Here is a 19,909-nt window from a genome sequence, read left to right as displayed (position 1 = left end):
CTATTCTTCTAAATGCAGTTGCCTGTGTGGAACACCCCTGCTAAACAGCATAGGCTCTATAGCAGACAATAGTTTGTTTGGCATTAAGAATGTCTACATATAGCACTGCAGAAGTATTCGTTTATGGTAGATGCAGCCTACTTGGTTGCTGTGGAGCTTGGCCAGGGTCTTTTAAACCTGGGGAAAAAGCACAGGACCATTTTTTTGTAGTCTTTCACATGGTATCAAGAGTGCTTTTTGTCCTTTTGTTCTTCTTTTATTCCTCTTTCATATTTCTACTCTTAGTGCTGCAGGATCTTTTAACTAAGATACTGAAAATAAAGGTGTTACAGAAACTTGAAAGTTTAGAATTTTATAACTCATAATGCAGGCTGGAACATGCTGAGATAACAGTAATGTTACCTTAAACTTTTACCTTAAAGCTGACAAATTAATTTTGCATGTCTTTTATATACTTAGTCCCACTTCTATATCTGTGTCTTTATTCCATTTTTATCTGGTGTTTGTACAGTCCAGGTAAGTGCTATATATTATAAATCATCCAAAGCAAATCAGCCAGTTTGATATATAGTTTATTGCTCATTCTAGGGAGCTTTTATTTTTGCAGAAATGTTTCACTCAAAAGCTAAAAGCAAACAAGCATTGCAAACCTGCAAAATGCTTCTGTAGCACCTGTAAACAAATTGTTCTTTTGAAGTAATAGAGCAAAAATTGAGACTGTCTGCTGTGATTTAAATCTGTCAAGAGCAATTTCCCTGAGTTGCCACAGGTTAACAAGTAAAAACAAATAAGAAAGGGAAAAATATCTGTGTATATACAGTGTCTTTTAAAATTCCATTTGTGCACACCAGTGTACCTTGTTCATGTGAATTCTTTGTGTATATCACACTTAAAAATAGAAGTGAATTCTCTGCACTTTCAAAGTATACTGATATTTTTAAAACTTTGGTTAAAGCATTTAACTCTTGTAGCTAATTTTGTAAGAGGGCATATAGCTGTGACATCCAGCTGTTTGCATACGCATTTTTTCTCAAGCCCTTAGCCTAAAGAGGGCTCAGATTCTCTTTAGTTCTAAAAGCATAAGAATATATTAAAAAGTGCTCTTTATAGTAAAGAGATTTCCAAGTGTACTTCTTTACCCTTCATGTAAAAATCGTTGCTTTGTTGTGGCATTCATGCCTTGGTCTGAACCAGACAGATAAAAGTCCAAGGAAAAGCAGTGCATACCCATGTGTACTGGGGAGAAAATGCCACACGTGTTTCAGCATTAGGGCAGTGTTGATTAATGTCAAGATGTCTTCCTGGGTTTTGTCATGCAAATCTTTAAGGTATGAGGAAGGGAGTACACAGGTGGGGGAAAAGGAATAGTAAGGAGAAAATAAAATATGGTAGTTTAAGATGAATTCGGAAGCCTCATAATAAAGCCCCATCATTATAATCACTTTGCTTTATAAGGTAAAAACATATGTTCATACAGAGAGAGTGTAAGAGGCGTTCATAGTGATTCTCCACCAGAAAAGGTGGTGGTGGTGGTGGATTTTTTTCAATGGGGATGAAGAATACTATTCCTCACCTCTCATTATTCTTTCTTGTTTAGCTAGATATTTCTTTGGACTGTTTAGTTGTTAACCTATCCTTATGAGAGGACAGTTGTTGAAAAAAAAATTAGAAAAGAGAAATCTACTGTAAGCCTTGTATGTTTTTCTAGTATAGAGCATTAAACTACTTGGTTTTTTGATGAAACATCAAAAAAGTTTGATCTCTATTCAAATGTTAATATTTTTAATAAGAAATTCAAAGGTCCATATGGTTCCTCCAGTGCTAGGTGATCTTTGATCTTTTATATCTACAATCCTATGCGATTTTAACATTAATCCCTGTGCAAAATCTTAATGTAAGATTATTAGGAAAACATGGATTCCCCGTTTACCAACCTTGTGATTTGCTAGTTAATGCAATATGCAGACATGGTCTTTTGGAGTTTTTGGAAGAAAAGCCTGGTGGCTTTCTGCCCTTTCAGTTCTTAACATGTGAAAAAGTTTGCTTTGGTACTGAAGGCTTTTATTGCTGTTGTTTGTACAGGGTTACTGATAAAAGTAAATTTTGTTGAGTAAAAGTTGAATTGTTCCTAATGTAAAATATATAAAACAATACAGAATGGGATTCATGACTGTTTTTGTTGCCCCTCCCCTCCCCCCCCCCCCCCCCCCCAAAAAAAAAAAAAACCCTGAACTTATTCCTAGTCTTGATGCAGTATGAAATGAGTTTTTTTTTTTTAATATGATACAGTCAAAAAATTCTAGCAGAAACCTCTCCACAATCTGTGTAGTTTACTTCCTTTTTGCCAGGATACAGAGGAAGCTCCTAGCCACCATCTGGCCTTCTGAGCCGGCAGTGTCAGTGCCAAGAAAAGAGGCTGTTGGTGCCAGAGCTGGGGTCTGAAGCTTGGTGGGAGCACACTGGCACCAGTGGAGAAGACTGTTCTGATTCAGCTGTGTCAGCTGCTCAAAAACACTTGGCAATGTCTTAAGTTTTCCACCTTTTGGAAGAGTCCTTTTCAGTTTCACTGGAATAGGAAAAGCTTGTTTTCATCCATGGTTTGTGCGTGTCAGGAGAGCGTTCAAAGTAGAGACTTTGGAAATCTAAATATGGTTCCTATTCCCACAATTCTTATTGCTCTTCAATATCTTTTTGCAAATTGAATTAATTCATCATGAAATTCATGTCAAACCTATAATAAGAATAATGAGAGGAAACAAGAAAAGGGTAAACTTTCTTGTTCCCAGCCAAATGTATTGAAATATTCTTTAAGTATGTAATTAAACTGTTAATATATTAGTGACACAATTGAGATGAATTTTATCACTTAGTCCTGTCCGGTAAGCCTATATCAATTCTAATCTGGTTAGTAGTACTAATCTGTATTAGTAGAAAATGCATGTTTTAAGAATGAGATAGTGATCTATCTGGAGCTTATGTCCTTTTCAGTGCTGTAGATGCATGTACAGTAAAAACAGGCCGTTTATCAATGAGCTTGAGTTTTCTGTGTTTCTTCCCAGAACAGTGTTTAGGAATTTAGCAGCAGTTAGTGTCTGAAGTTCTACAGAATTGTTCAAATTCCTGTTACTGACATCAGCAATAAATGCCTAAAGGCTTTGAGCATTCAAGGACTGGGCTGATATTATTCTTACTTGCTCTTTAAAAATGCTGAAGATTAAATGTCCAGCTGTATAAAATCAGATATACAGTATAGTATGGAAGAGGTTATTTTTCAGATTATCTAATATCTTAACAGTCACCTTGCTGTTTTCTAAATGGAAATTTAACTTCTAGAGCAGCAGGAAGAGTTTGGTGTGTAGCGTAAGACTTTACTTGGCAGTTAAAGAGATTAAATGGCTTGTTGCCACTGAAAGGGTTCCATTTTTTTGCTCTTCTTCTGTTCTTTACAGAAACTAATTTATTTTTTTCTGGTGATGGTGAAGTTTTCTGCTGGCTAATTCAGGAGACCTGTGTCCATCATGTAGGGCTAAGCGGGCTAGTCAGTGCAAGGGAAGCTGCAGCATGTGCCAGGGGAGAGGATCACCTCTGTGGCTGCCAGCTGTTAACGAGTACACGGGTGATGTGAAACCTCACTCTTGCTCCCCACTCACTGTGGGGTTGGTGACAATTTCTAATTTCAGGTCCAGGTGGGGAGAGGTCAAGTTTGTGGGCCATTTCTTATAGAACCCTAAAACTTGTTTGTGGTCGAGTGTTTAAGATAACCAATGGGTGAGAGCTGAGCCTTGGTGTAATAAGATCTTAATACCAACCTTTTTTTTTGTTTGTTTTGTAACAGCTTTCTTCTGAATGTTGCATGTTTAGAAGTTTCTTTTGTTTTTGTTTGTTTGTTTTATTTTGCTTGATTCTATTTAAAATTTGCAGCAAGGTTTGCCTTGGTTCTCAGAGCTGGAAGTTTGGCGTTACGATGTAAAGACTTGGCACTGTAGTAATCATTGCCTTTTATCTTTCTATTAAAAGGTGCATATAGGGTGTCCATATTTGTAGCCTCTATATCAGTATAAAAATATATTTGTTATAGTGATACTCTGTTCAGTCTCTGTACTGTCTTCTCTTTGAACTCTTTTTCTTAGCTATTACTTTGGCTACTTTTTTGCTCCCCTGAGGAATATCTAGGTAATTCTATGCCCTTTTATGTCAATGTCTTTCATGAAACAACATTATAACTTAGCATTTTTTTATGCCCTAAACTATGAAGAAACTGAGATCTCATTAAAACATCACTCTTGAGTTGCTGTGGTGATAGTGATTCATCTTCTGCTTCTTCTGCTTGGTTTTACGTTATCCTTAGATTCAAGTGAGAAAATGAAATTTTGGGGGCGAATATACTTGTTGATTAAATAGAAGCCTCCAAAATGTCATTTAGGCAATATTAAGGTCACAGGCACATAATGCAAATAGTAGAAGCTTATATTGGTACCCAAGCCTTGGATTAAAAAAAAATAAAAAAAAAAAAGTTAGAGCTGTGGAAATGTGGAGTTTATGGTCCACAGCAATATTGAAGTACAAATGTCAGCTTGAACTTCCTTCCACTTCACTTGAAGGGGAAAAGAGGATGCAATAATCTGACTCAAAATGAGGCAACAAAAGAGTTGCAAAGTAGCAGCCCCTCAGTGAGACAGTCTGAGAGGCTCAACAACAGGCACAGCACTATGAAAGCACCAGGAAACACCACTCTTGTTGTCTCGATGGTATATCGCTACCAAATGGACCCATCTATTGAATGTGAAGGAGGTGTTGGAATAACATGTTCTTAAACTTTAAATTGGGCTTTAGTGTTTTAAAATGACTTTGTTCAGAAGAAATATGATTTGCTTTAAGGGGCTGTTTGGTCTCTAGGTTATTCTCACAGAGCAGTCACCATGTAGAGACTGAAATTTTCAATAGAAATTCTATGTATTTTAAGAAGGTTTTTAAATTTTGGAAAATAAGGCTAATCATACACTTGTGAGAATAATAAGAACTGAGGGAGAGTAATGCTGTTTGTTACATGTTACTGAGCACTGTTTAAGGGAATGGAGTTCTGAATGTGTCCTGGTTTATGGCATAAAGCAAAAGAGTCTTCATAACAGCCTAAGAATTGTTAATAAGATTACAGTAAACATCTGCATTTGACCTAGAGACAAAGAATGTTTCTGTTATCATATAGAAAATCCTTGAAATCTCCTTGAAATCTCCTTGAAATCTCCTTGAAATCTCCTTGAAATCTCCTTGAAATCTCCTTGAAATCTCCTTGAAATCTCCTTGAAATCTCCTTGAAATCTCCTTGAAATCTCCTTGAAATCTCCTTGAAATCTCCTTGAAATCTCCTTGAAATCTCCTTGAAATCTCCTTGAAATCTCCTTGAAATCTCCTTGAAATCTCCTTGAAATCTCCTTGAAATCTCCTTGAAATCTCCTTGAAATCTCCTTGAAATCTCCTTGAAATCTCCTTGAAATCTCCTTGAAATCTCCTTGAAATCTCCTTGAAATCTCCTTGAAATCTCCTTGAAATCTCCTTGAAATCTCCTTGAAATCTCCTTGAAATCTCCTTGAAATCTCCTTGAAATCTCCTTGAAATCTCCTTGAAATCTCCTTGAAATCTCCTTGAAATCTCCTTGAAATCTCCTTGAAATCTCCTTGAAATCTCCTTGAAATCTCCTTGAAATCTCCTTGAAATCTCCTTGAAATCTCCTTGAAATCTCCTTGAAATCTCCTTGAAATCTCCTTGAAATCTCCTTGAAATCTCCTTGAAATCTCCTTGAAATCTCCTTGAAATCTCCTTGAAATCTCCTTGAAATCTCCTTGAAATCGTTCTACCCTGGACCCAGCCCTGTGGCCAACATACAAGATCAAGTGCTGTGTCTTAAGTCTGACCTTACCCCTGACTCTGTCTTATTTTACCCTAATCTTTAAGGATTCACTGGCATTAAGGGATTTGCTGTCAATCCTCTAATTCCTCAATCCCTGTTAATTCTTAATCCTTGTTAATCCCTTTTTGTCCCTTAATCCCTTATATTCCCTTTAATCCCTTCATCTGTTAGTCCTTCCTAATCCATTAATCCCTGTTAATCCTTCCCTTTTATTCCCTGTTAATCCCTTAATCCTTTTAAATTCCTTAATCTCTTTTAATTCTGTAAATAACTGCAGCTCCTTTAAGAAAAAAAGTGCAGGTTTTCTCCCTGACACCCCCCCCCACCCACCCACCCACCAGTTCTATGGTGTGAAATGCTGTCTTTGGTGCAGAACACCAAAAAATGGAGCCGTTTAAACTGTTGGTATGACAGCTATGGGTAGAAATCAAAGTCAGAAGAATGAAGTGATAGGTGAAGAACACAAGACAGCTCTATAACTCTGTTTGGATTTTTAGGGAGTTTCATTGTAAGCTAATGTAGAAATATGTGCAAGTTTGGGGGACCACAGAGGAAGAGAATGGATCAGGGGTTTGGGACTCTTGTGCTGTGTGATTAAAAGTGAACTGTAACAATTCTGTTTGCTTGAATACCCACAGGTGGAAGTTTGCAAGTATTCCATCTAAATCAGAAATGAGAAACAGAAGGTCTGCCAACAGAGAAACTTTTATGTCCAGATTCAAGAGGCTTTTTCCAGTAATGCTATTTTGTTCAAACTATTCTTGTCCTTATGGCCTTATTTCCACTCTGAAAACACTTGGAAATATATGATGACTGAAGCATTTTAAATGAGAAGAATGGTTGTGCAAGTGTGTCTTTATTTTTTCTTTCTCCTTCTAAATAACTGCAGTATTAATGTTCTACGTAGTTTTCTATATACTGTATAAGTACTTCAGAATGTAGAAAAGATAGAAAAGAATAGTAGAGGGAAAGCTTGCTAAGAATGTGCAGCTGACTACAAACTGTAAATAGAGAATGAGGCAGAGATACAGGTTGTAGGTAAGAAAAAATTTTAAGGATCTAGAAAATTATTGTTTTTCAGAATGTCAGAGGACAATAGTAGTACACCAAGAAAGCTGTGTTTAAAATTGCATGTGAAGAACTTAAGGGCATTTTTATGTTGTAAAATCTACAGAGAATAAAAGTAGGCCTTTTGATTAAAAAAAAAAAAAAAAAAAACTACTGGCAAAGGAAATTTAATATGCCAACTGTCCAGTTGGGTTTAATGTAAAGAATGTGATAAGGTGGCTTGCAATAGTGAAGCTTTTACTAAAGTCATGGACAGAAGGATGGCAGCAAAATCAAGTAGAAAACAGGTGTTTGCATAAAAATGCTATTTTACATTACAAATGGGAGTGAAATGCAGATATATAGCTGGATAATTGTATTTTTGTGGAGAAGACTGTTAGTATGGATGGAGGAGAGGCCTGCCTGCTCAGGCACATGTGAAGGGCAGTTAACTTCCTTACCAGCAACTTTAAGCTCAAGAGAGGATTTTAGCAAATGGGATGAGATTGTCCATTGTAGATTAACAACAGCAGTCATTAGAAAATCTCTTTCTTAGAGAGGAAAATGGAAGAAGCAAGGGCGATGGTCTAAGAGAAAAATGTTGATGAAAAACTTCAGAGAAAGAAATATCTACAAAATTAGACAATATCTCTTATTTGCCTGATGTCAGACTGTATACGAAATTCATTGGTGGGAGGGACAAATAGAATACCAGCATTTTTGATTTAGGGGAGGATGCTGCGAAGAAGCTGTGGTGGTTTAGACAGGAGAAAAGGAAGCACTAAGAACTAGGTACTGACCTGGACAAGTAATGTTAAGAGGCATCTGGATAAGGTGAGGATTATTACTGAGGATTGTGGACAGCACTTTTTTTTTTTTTTTTTTTTTCCTCCAGGTAATTTTGAGAAACAAAGCAGTTGTCTGTGAGTTTCTCATGTGTTTAGCATTGCTTGATCAGTGATGAGACATTCAGATTCAAGAACTGGGCTGGTTTGGAGTCACAGTGCTGAGGAGAATGAGCTGTAGAAAATGGACAGGCCTCAGATCAGCTTCAGTTGAGCAGTTTTGTTAAATAGCCAAAAAGCATCAGAAATGTTTAAAATAGAGTTTTGCTCTGGGGCATGATAGTTGGAGGTATTAAAGCCTAGAAGCAGCTCAGCACAGGAAATCTTCATTTTGCTTGCTGCCTATATAGGCTTTCTGCTGGCTCCAGCATGAACAGTGAAGTCTTGGCAAGTATGAAATACTCTACCTATCTTTTGCTAAGTGATGGCTAGAGAAAATATTCTCTATTTAGTAATTTCAACTTAGTAATTTTAACGTTCTTCTGAGAGTTCTCCTTCATTGTTAATGCAGATTTTGAGTTTTAGCTTTAAAGATGGTGTTTCATGTTCAGTTAGCAGTAAGAGTTTCTAAGACCTTTCTCTATTGTTGGCTCTTGTATCTACTTGGCTAAATCTTGTACTTTACACAGCCTGAAAAGAATTCTGTAGAGCGTGATAAGTTTCTGAATTTCAAGGAGTCAGGTGGCCACTTAAGATCCCTGAGGACCAAGGAGAAGTAATTTTGGCATTCATTGCTGGCAGCATAAACTACAAGCACTTTTAGATACTTCTCAAATTATGTAAGTAAATTATTAGCACTGAAACTTGGAAAAATTATGTAATACCCTCTGCTAGTGGATATGTATTCATGGGCTATTTGAAATATTGTGTCTTTGAGGTGAAAAATATCAAGACCTCTTTCAGCAAAAAAGATGAATCACCCCAGCATAGCATGGAAGTAGGTATCTGCAGGGTGAGGAGCAAACCTAGGGACTGTAGTAGCTTGTTTTGTGGATACTGTTCCATTTCACTGCCAGAACTGGACCACAGAGCTGAGTTTTCCTGATAAATAATAAAATATAAAATAAAAACAAAATAATAAAAAATAAAGTAATAAAAGAATAGTCAGAATAAAAAACAGGGAATAAAATAGATGAGATCAGATATGGCTAGTACATGAGATTGCAAATGGGGCAATTAAAAATGCATCTTGGAATTAGTACTCTTAGCTGATTGTTTTTGTATAGTCCCTCAGTATGCTGTAAGGAGACTTTCTGTAGCTTTAAAAGCCAATATTATTTAATAGTTATAGTACTTCTATGTAACATTTGAGACTATACTAGTACAATATAACAGGATATGGGCCTGTTCTGGCAGTCTTTGTGCCTGTACCTTCCAAGAGCATTTTTTCCCCCAAAGGATCTAAATTAGAAGTAGAATGGGAAAGTGAAAGATGAGAGGACATTTTAGATCCACTCCTCTAATGGAAGCCAAAATACAAAGAAAGGTGAGTTACTTGTTCTGCAAATGTGTAGCTTGTCAGTTATTTGCCCAAGCAGCACATATAAATTTAGAATTAAAATTAGGTCTCTTCAATCCATGAGCATACCTTAAATTTTTTTTTGTACCACAATGTTTTAGATTCTGAAGTTATCAGAGCACTCTAAGTAGCTGTGGTGAGCCTCTGGAAGTTGATTGGAATGTAATGCTGAAAAGGTCACAGTCTGTTTGAAAGATGGTTTACTGTTTACCTTTTTTAATCACTCTTGACCCAGAAAAAAAGCTATTTATAAATTTCCCTTCTAAATCACTTCTATCTTTAGCAAAAGCTCCCTCTGGGTCATCACTCTGTAGGGTGCTACAGGACCACCATGTCCTTAGAGACCCTCTGACCTGAAGGAATTGTGAAATGCTCTGAAATGTCTTTCTATGCTGTGGAAAGGTCTGCAAACCCATAAACCCGCTTTCAATTGGGAAAAAGGCTTCACTTCAGTGAAAAAAATTTCACTTCAGTGTGTTGTTTTTTTTTTTTTTTTTTTTTCCCAAAAGTGACAGGCATTTGGGTGTGTGGTTTTTTGTTTGTTTTTGTTTTGTTTTGTTTTTTTGGAAGAGGGAGAGGGGTATTATTACAGTGTTTTAACTGAGGGCTCTTGGGAGAGTAACCTTTTTAATTATTGCCTAGTGTAGCCCGCAACTCTGCTCATAGATATCCACAAAATATCCACATGGTTACAGTGAATAGGAACAGTTTCAGCTTCTGCAAAGTGTGCTTTTTAGTACTCACCCTTCCCTGTCTTTTTGGTTTCCTTCCCTACTCCTTGCTATTGGCATATGCTTCAAGGTGGATTCAAAAAAGTCTGATGTCAGTATGAGGACTGTCCACTGAACCTTAGTCCATTTCTACATTGACTCAATTAAGCAGTTGTATACAAAGGCTGTGTTGATAATATGGTAAATTTTGATGTAAAGCCTTAACAGAAAATCATCAAATGTCTTTGAAACTCATTTTTTTGTCATAAACTATTAATGTTTTTGTGCATGACTTGAAATAAATCAAGTCATTTAGCTTTATTGAGGGTGTTTACAGATGCCACATGGAAAAAGTTTTAGTTCATAAAGGGACTAGGTGATAGATGCAGAGGAGTCTGAATTAAATGGTAACCTAAATGCAGATAAAGATGCTTTTTACTACAGTAATTGCTAAACTTATCTAAAAATATTTATACAGAGCAGAGGTTGCTACTAGAACTGAATGATTCTATAAATGAGTTGAAAATCACAAATGGTGAACAAAAAGGCCTTCTGTAGTGCTCTACTGAAGTTACACAGTGCTTACAGGTCTAAGGTGGAGTTTATTGAGGAAAGCTAGAAAAGTTGTATTAGTTCTGTATGTCATGGTGATGTGATGAGAATATGGGAATAGCAAAAATAAAAAATAGAAGTCCCATTTTACAGTCTGTTTAGTTTCACAAATTTAATTAGTGTTTCAATCATTGGCTTTAATTATTTGCAGAGGGAACAAAACGTGTTCATAAGAGCAGTTCAATTAGCAAACAAGTTCAAGTAGCAGATCCAGTAAAAGTAAATGGAATCTAAAGACTTCTTGGTGTAGAAATTAAGAGTTGTTTTTTACCCTAAGTTTAGTTAACTGTCTGAGCAAATACAGACAATTGCAGTAAATAGTTGAATTTTGAAAAATATTCCAGCAGTCTCTAAATCATGACTGTTGTACCTGAGCTTAGAAACCTATGGCAGGTTTGTTTTCTGGCTTTGTTTAAATTATTATTGATTTTGTGGAGCTTGGAATAACAATTACTACATATTAAATATCCTGGAAGTGGATCAGTATGATTAAATGGAAAGAGGAATAATATGGACAGCTCCTTTAAAGGGTAATTGCAAATAAATCAATAACTAATGGTCCTTGAATGTATATAACTGGTTTATTATAGTGATATAGGAGCCTTTGTAAATGCTATGTGCCTATAACATAATATAATAGATGATTGGGATGATTACCATATGAACACCATGTGAAAAGGTAACAGCAGATACTGGTAATATAAATACTGCTTTTGAGGTTTCCAACAATGCCTTAAAAGTGGACTGCTATTTTAAGAGGATATGAGACTTGTTTTTTAAGATTCGTAATGTTAAAAAGAATGGCAAAATTAAAACATCATTTGGAATTGTAGCTTCAGTGTTTAGATATTACCGGTGGGAAGAGAGTCTTCAGGAGAACAAGATTTATGCATTTTATTAAGTGTGAAGTAGAATAATCTCAAACTAAACTACCCAGAAAAAGTTCTGAACACTTGTTCATAGTGAATGTGTTAGAAGTTAAATCAGAATGAATTCAGGAAAACTCTTTAGAATATCCATAAGTGAACCAATGATCTTGTACAGTCAAAGTGGTGTTGTGGAGCTAGGAGGCTCTCTGGAGGCTGTGGTTTATTCTCAGTGCAGTGCATATATATTTTGGGTGTTTACTGCATAATGTGAACAATTTAAGAGTGTTCTCACATGTGTAAGTGCTTTTGTTTAACACTAGTTTGCAAACAGCAGGCTGATTGTTGCTAACTCTGATCTTAGTCTTTGAAACAATTTTTAACTAATGAGATAAATTGTGTTTGATAAATTTGATAGTGATTTTTAAAAAAATTGCTATGGTATCTGATACATATATCCATAGGTACAGTCTGATGAATTTTGCCTAGCTTTGAACATGTGACGTGTAATTATTTGTTGATTCATGCGTCTGTTCCAAAGAATGAAAAACGGAAATAAGAACTCATTTGAAGGAAACTTGTGAAATTGCTGATCAAATGTGCTATAGAGCATATCTGTAGAGGGGGAACTCAATTGCTATAAGCAGTGATTTTTTCATATATTAAGTCATGATACTGCAGCCTTTAAACATGCCAAAAAGTTGAATTAACTTGATGCCTCTCATATAATCAGAAAAACATCTTTAACATGCCTAATTGACTTGTATGGACTTTGCATCGTGTGCTGCAGTAATTTAATATCCCTGGAGTTTATTTGCAGTGTAAGCAGAAATTAAAACTACAAAATAAAATTAAATATTAAATAGAATTTGACATATTTCACTGTGCCTTCATTTATTTTACTACTGATCAGAAATATAGTTGTTTTTAAAATAGGCCTTCCTAAGGAGGAGGCATGGAGTATCTTCAAGAATAGCAGATATTGTGACTTAGTGCTGTGAGAACTTAGACATCCTAATTCATGCCTTGTATCTTCATAATTTACTGCAGTATTTTCACTAAGGTTTTATGCTTCCCTTTGGCAAGTGATCAGGTTGAGCTTTGTAACAGCTTTTTCACTTGTTTGTGTGAAAATGACCATAAGCAATTGTGTTGTGCTTTTATATGACGTATGAACATAGGTTTTTGGTTTTGCACCTTGTAAAAGTTTAACTATATTACTACTTTGAAAACTGCAGCATATCCCACCTTTAGGATGGGGATGATGCCATGACAGTGAGAATCATGTCAACACATTCAGGATTGCTACAAGTAAAATTATATTGAATTTATGCTTTCCTGTATGATAGATTTTACATTTGTAAATTTGGTTTGTCATAACCAAGATGTATCTGTACCTGTGTCTTGTCATTTTGTAGTTGCAATATTGAATTGTGTGATTTTACTTTAATTGTATATATATCATTATATTCCCATCATAAGAGTAATAAATTAAAAAGGCTTTTAAAATGTTAAAACTATAATTGAAGTTAACACTCGGAATTAATAGTATATTCAGGTATTACAATCACTTCACAGTGATTCCTCGTTCACATGGACTCGTCGGAGATCACTGCTTATCCTATATTCAGTAACAGGCTAGGTCAGGTAACTAAAAGTGGCTGAAAGTGTTTCAGGTAAGTGGTTACATATTCAAACAAATATAACCTTTTGAAGAATGTTGTTGAGTATTTGAATGGAGGTTCAAGACGGTTATTGACTTTCATTTTATCCATTGAAAGTTTTGGTTAAAAATTAAGTCTCTCTGGATTTAGGCCTAGTGACTTGAATGGAAGCCTTTGTGGAAGTGAGATGATATTCTGCTCTAAAAGACAAAAATATTACCTATTGATTTAGGTGTATCCCAAGGATACCATGCACAGGCTTTTTATCAGCATTAATCATAAAGATGGAAAATTTGGTTGAGTGTTTCTGTTTGTCTCTACTGTACAGGTGATGATACAGTCCACACAGGTGGTGCAGCTTCCCACCAATGCGACAATGATGCTACTCTAAACTAAGAAGTGTGATTTAGGTATTTGCTAAGAAGATTTTATGCTTCAGCAGAAGCTAAAACTTTACTGGAGTTTTATTTCTATAGGATTGAGCAATATGTTTTGCAAGGAGTAAGGAGCTTTTATTTTCCTGTATACTCTCTGAAATAGTGACAGTAAAAGCTAAACAGGTAAGAATATGAAGACAATTATTCCAATTTGGTGATTATTCTTTCACTATTAGCTTCCTATTGTTTTTCAAATTGATTTCATAATCATTGAGAACTAGTTTTAATAGCCACAGTAATGACATCCTAGCTACAGGCAGCAGTTTTCTAACTTAAAGTTTGTCCTTTTTATAGTTGACAGATCATTTCTATGAAGTTTACTAGTGCCAATAAGAGGTCTAGTACAGTAATAAATACAGTACTACTACTTCCTAGTTTTTTCATAATCTAGGCAATGGCTGTAAGAAGCCTTGCCTTGGCAGACTGTAAATGTGACATTGTCAGGAGCAGCTTAAAGGTAAAATTTACTATTGACACCAGTGCTGAAGCTGTCTGTACCGTTGCATGAGCACAGCAGCCTTGAATGTGAGGTCTGAACAGTTACACATGGGCTATTTTAATTTGACTTTTACTACTTATTGCTTATTATCTCTTTTATTTAAAAAAAAAAAAAAAAAAACCTGTCAGTTGTAAAGCTAAATAAGGGGGATTTATGTGGCCACAATCTCTGTAGGTGATTTTTATGTTGTTTTATTAGCAAGCCAAGCAAGATGTAGCATGCAATAAAAGTTTTATTGTGTTCTCCTGCTATTGCTTTCAACTTTCTTAAATTTCATTTTTTTTGTCAAATAAATGTAGTCAGGACTAAAATAGTAAAAACAAAGTGTAAACATGTTGTAGTATGGGCACTGTGTTGCTGGAAATTCTGAAATTGAGTTGCTTCGGTATTAAGAATCATCCTGGCTGCTGAATGTTGTTGTGATGTGTTCTACTCGGTGCCTCCACTCAGTATCTTGACACTGGGTTTTTTTTTAACACACCTCTATAAATAAGATGCAATCTGTCTATTGCTGAAAATATAAACAAGAAGGAATAATATAGAGTTATATTAGTTTTTTGTCAATCTTGCAGCAAAACACATAATTTTGTTGTTCCTGACTTAATGTCCAAAAAATCTATTTCAATTGCACAAAATCTCCTCTACCCTTGAGGACATGGTCCTGTTACCGGTTTTCATAACAGAAAACAGACAAATAAGAATTAATTTGAGTCTTTAAAATAAGACCAAATAGTGTTTGCCAGCTTGTCATTTTAATAGTGGCTATTCAAATCTTTTATGAAGAAAATTTGGTAAAAACTGTAAGTTGAGGAAAAAACAGAGTAATATTTGGAAACCCCCTAGTTTGCTTTCTTAGGTGTTTTAGCTAACTTAAGGATACACTTTATTTTTGGTGGTATGATGACTGAAATTCATGTGTGCATTTTCAGATGGAAATACACTGACTTTACTGCATTTTAATTTTAGAGGTTGGACATTTGGAAGAATGGGGAGATTTCAATCTTTTGTGAAGCTTCTCACAGCAGGATGTCCTGAAAATGTTGCTAATGTTGAATGGCTGTTTTTTGAATGCTGTTTTGTCTTTAAGTGATTTTGTAATGACTAGTGTAGTCCTTGAAAGGCATTGTGTGCAGTTATTCTCATTACATTCTCAAATGATGATCTATTTTTAATAAATCTCTTTTGTTAATTGAAGTTGATAATAAGTCTCCTAATCTGCTGGCTGATCTTAGAAAATATCTGATAGGAAATGAGACTGTAAGATTAAGTATGAATATGTATTTTGGCTTTTTATCAGCATTATGTTAGCAAAAAGATGTGGTTCTGTTGAAGAATGCAGATCTGCCTCTGTAAATCACAGCCCTTGCATACTTTTAACAGTATAGAAAATCTGTAATAGAAACTTCAGCCTGTGCAAGAAATCTCACATTGCTAATTCTAGTCCATTTTTTTCTGCCACTGTAATATCGCTTATCTTATCCAGCTCTTGGGATTCTTTTGCAACTATGAAGCTTCTTTCTCTAGATCATGCTCCCTAAATTGGGGATGAAACAAGTATGATCAATTAATAATATGTATAAAGGGCCATTCTAACTGAAGACTAGTTTTTCTGGAGTCCTAGTTGCCTGCTTTGGAAAGCTGCTGTGTGTTTCCTTCCACCTGGAATCTTCATGCTGTGTGATCCTTTCTGCCCCTCACCTCATGAAGGGCCTGAACCCTTCTCTTGCTGAAGAACCTGAAAACTTGGTGCACTCATGTCTGACTCGAGGTTCAGTTAGAGGTTTGTCACTGAAACCTAAGTCCCCCTCCATGTGACGCAGCACAAAAGCTGCATATCAGGTCTTAGTAAGGGAGTCCTTGATCCTTGAGCAAGATGAACCAGACTTTGTTTTGAATTATGGGTATATTTCAGCAATAATTGTGTGGATACTGTAAGAATATTGTCAGAAATCTGCATAAACAGCTCAGTATCTTGCCATTTTATTTTGATGTTCAGTACCTCAGTATTTCCATATCTTCCCAGTGTTTATATCTGATGAAGAGTTTGGATCTTTCTAGGAACCTGATTCTGTAGTGGATTTTAAAGATTAGCCCTGAACCTTTGCAGAGCCATTCTGTTCCATCATTATCTGATTTTGCCTTCTGTTGTCTGTTCATGTTTTTTCTAATGATTCATTTGTGTTGGAAGAATTAATTCTCTATAGCATAGCTTTAAGATGCCTTATTTTTTGTAGAAAAAAATATCCTCACAGTTCATTCTGAATTCAGGTCTCAGGTATAATTAGCTTCACCAGAAGCTCAGAATTTGCTTTCTTAGTTTTCACCAAGTCAGAATTCTGAGAGACCTCCTTGCACATCCTGAATGGTAGACCTGCATTTCTCATTTTGTTTTATTTGAGTCTTTGGCTGATTGAGTTAGATTCAAGGCAGATGCTGTCTGAGTAGGTTCCTGTTTTTGGAGAGGCTGTTAAAAATCTGCATATGTGGAATTAACTATCAGAGTAGCTAGTGCTGTTGAGCAGCATCAGTTGCTGGCTTGGCAGCTCTGTGGACTGCAGCCTGGCCAGTGAGAGCTACTGTCTTGATGAATTTTATTAGGAGGTTGCAACTTGTCTGAAACTCTTCCTTCAGTCTTCATACAACTAGAGAAAAGGAGCTCCTTACCTGAGTAATGGTGCTTGGTACGAGATGCTGCCTGGATCTGCACGCGGTGTGGGTCTCTCTACATACAGATTATTTACTTCTATCTCCTTTTCATTGTATTGTTTATTTGTTCACTCAGGCCCCTCTTTCTGTTATGTTTTTTCCATTTAGAATCATAGTGGAAAGTGTTTAATTGAACTGATGCAGACAGTTCAGTGATTATACAGCATGCCTTGCTGCACAGGGCTTGGCAATGCTGCTGAACTCACTGATCTGTTGCTCTGAATTTGTCTGAAGGAGTTTTTCTGGCTGCCAGTTATGGAAAGATTCCTAAAAGTGAACTTTGACTCTGAAATGGAACAGTACAGGATAATTTTGTCTTAATTTGGTAATTTTATACTTGCTATTAAACGTTTTTGGAAGACAAGTGATTATTTTACAATGAATTTATTTGATGTTAACTTTTGATTGTCCTCTACCACATATTTATTGAAGGCAGATTGTTCTGAACTTAAAATAGGGGTTTTCATACCAATGACTTAACGGCCTTCATTTTTCAGCATCATATTGTGTGCAGGTACGTCAATGACTTTTATCACATAGTCATAAGACATTAGGCTGCTTTTTGGTTACTTATACCCACAAGGCTGCAGAAACTCTTGAGTGTAAGTAACAGCAGTAGTAGTATCCTGCATGAACTTAAGCAGTTTGAGTTAATCACTTTATTTTTTCCCCAGAATTCAGTTTTCCCTGTAGATCATCAAGCGAAGGCCATACCTTGCTTGTGCTGAGCAATATACTCATCCCCTGAAGTCTGGAATATATAGACTGGGCGACACTTTAAAAGCACATAACTTAGCAATGAGCTAGTAGGAACCATTAAGAGTTCATTCAATTTATTGTCATATACATTTTTTTTTCAGTTGGTCACTGGGATGCTTTTAAGTACCCTTCAAAAAAAAAAGGTGGATGTAGTCAGAGGGATGCTCTGAAGAACATGGCATGGAGGGGAAAAACGATAATGAAATTCAGTGGGAGCACAAGTATAATAAAATTCTTAGGCAAAACTTTTGAGATGTAGGGATTTTGAGATGTAGGAGTAAAGCGATTCGGTTAGCATGTATAAAACTGGATCCAGATATGACTACTAACTCAGGTTTTAGGGTATTGAATTATAATGCTGAATATTTTTGCAAATTGTATTTGATTGCAGCTCATTCCCTTGGGTCGAAAATCAGAAGAGTTTAAATTTAGATTAGCTGAAGTGTGCAATAGCCTATAAGCAGTGACATTTCAGAACTTGCTAGCTGCAGGCTGAGGAAGAATAAACATAATCTTTGAAAATATATTAAAGTTGCAAAGCTCAGACATTTCTGACAAATTGTCTAGATATTCGTATCTTTTATATTCATTTAAAAGAATTAGATTTATTTTTTCTTTCAAATAAGGTTTTTTGGAGGTTGATACTGTTCATATTGCACTCATACTAAAAGAAGATTGCATCTGAAAGTATTTCCTTAAAGAAAAGCTACTTGTACACTTAATTTTAGTAGCTTAATTTCTTCTTGAATTCAAGAAATGCAATCCAATGTAGTCATCTTCTAAAAGTCTAAAGTTTCCTAAGTTGCTTTGCCTTCAAAATTTGCTACTCATTGCAGTGCTTTGAGTTTTAGCCTAGGTAGGCAGGGTTTTATGTAGTTACTCAAATACTTTACTCTGTTTTTTGTCTGGCTAATGTCACCTATACTTGTAATATTTTGAATAATCCTATAATAGAAGGGTAGGTTTGAGTGTCAAAATGCATTATTAAAATAGTCATTATTTTGAAGACTGGTCAAGAAAGAACATGCCTACATAATGTCTTATCCTTGACTAAGAACCGATATAAACCATGCATGTTCATGTAATATTCTTTGTATTCCTTTTAGTATAGTTTTCTTAATATTACTCAGTGTTTTTCTAGATTCAATGCTTTTGGTTATTGTTAGGAGAGACACTCTAATGTGATAGAAGTTCTAAGTACTTCCTGCAGTTAAATAGATAACACACCTTAAGGATATAATGCCACTTGAGAAAGCAATTTGCTAGGTTAAAAATAAATTGAATGTCCTTAAACTTATTTGGAAACACTTAGAAATTGCTTGGAGAAACAGCAACTTAAATGGAAAAAAAAAAGGCAGTGAGGATGTGTATTTAATTTCATATACTGCCAATATACAGAATTTCTTGTAAAAATAATGCTTTAAAGAAACTGCCTGAGTTATGGCTCTCAAATGTATTGGAATGGTGATTTAAAAAATATAAAAGCATCTAAAGGAAAAAAGGTTTCTTGTAAAAGTTAATATACTACAAACTGTAGGCTGTAATTGAACTTTTTATTACCTTAAACTTCGTGAATAAGTTGGATCCTAGTTTCTGTGCATTTAACTGAGTTTGAGAAACAGCGTTTGAAGTTTCTAGCTGTTTCCATTAAGTGTATTGCCAGGCTGGACACCGCTGCTGAAGATCAATCTTCTGAAATGATTGAAAAGAAGCTGCTGCTGCCTTTCTCCTGTTCATGGTTAATGCCATCGTAGCCTGGTTTGCTAAGGCAGTATCAATGGGGCAGCTGTGGCCTCTCTTTTCCTGACAGGCTGTCTCCTGCAGTAATTTTATAATGCCTTGGCCAATTTCAATCCAACTTAATAACTGAGCACAGGGCTCGGAAGCATTAAGTTTTTGTGGGTTTCAAGAAAACCCATCTCCATGTAGAAAAGGGGGATGCCTTTAGCACCATGTCTGAGATGCTGGCTGCAGGGGCTGAGAATTCAAAAAGAGGAGAGAAGATGTGAGTATTCTGAGGAAATGGGGCTCAACTTGATGTTATCAAATCTAGCCACGAGGTGTATAGGGAATGCACACAGTTTGGCTTACTAATTCCAGCTTGGCATAGCAGCCATTCAATCCTGAAGCTGTCTGTCTATGGAGGTTCAAAATGTTAAGTGCCTAAATTGAGATTTTTAGGGAAAGATGACTTAGATTAAACTCTTTGCATAGGGAATTAAATAAGAATGCCCACACTTAAATTGCTAAATTTCTACTGATCTTATTTCAAATAATTGATTGATAGGTTTCTGTTTATAAACTAAAGGTGGAAATCAGTAACCACTAGCTGAGAAT

General features: G+C 35.7%; 1 protein-coding gene across 1 annotated transcript in view; it reads left to right on the top strand.

The window, feature by feature from the left end:
- Positions 1-19,909, top strand: part of SPAG16 (sperm associated antigen 16) — a 227,789-nt gene that overhangs the window by 32,640 nt on the left and 175,240 nt on the right. Inside the window, 2 exon segments of the mRNA XM_088523801.1 lie at positions 5,985-6,021; positions 17,521-17,619. Of these exon segments, the coding sequence (XP_088379927.1) occupies positions 5,985-6,021; positions 17,521-17,619 (136 nt within the window).

The sequence above is a fragment of the Tinamus guttatus genome, unplaced genomic scaffold, assembly GCF_059628265.1.
Source record: "Tinamus guttatus ecotype Peru unplaced genomic scaffold, ASM5962826v1 Tinamus_guttatus_pri_ptg000197l, whole genome shotgun sequence".
NCBI lineage: Eukaryota > Metazoa > Chordata > Aves > Tinamiformes > Tinamidae > Tinamus > Tinamus guttatus.
Note: the sequence above shows the minus strand (reverse complement) of the source record. Positions and strands in the feature narration are given on the sequence as shown.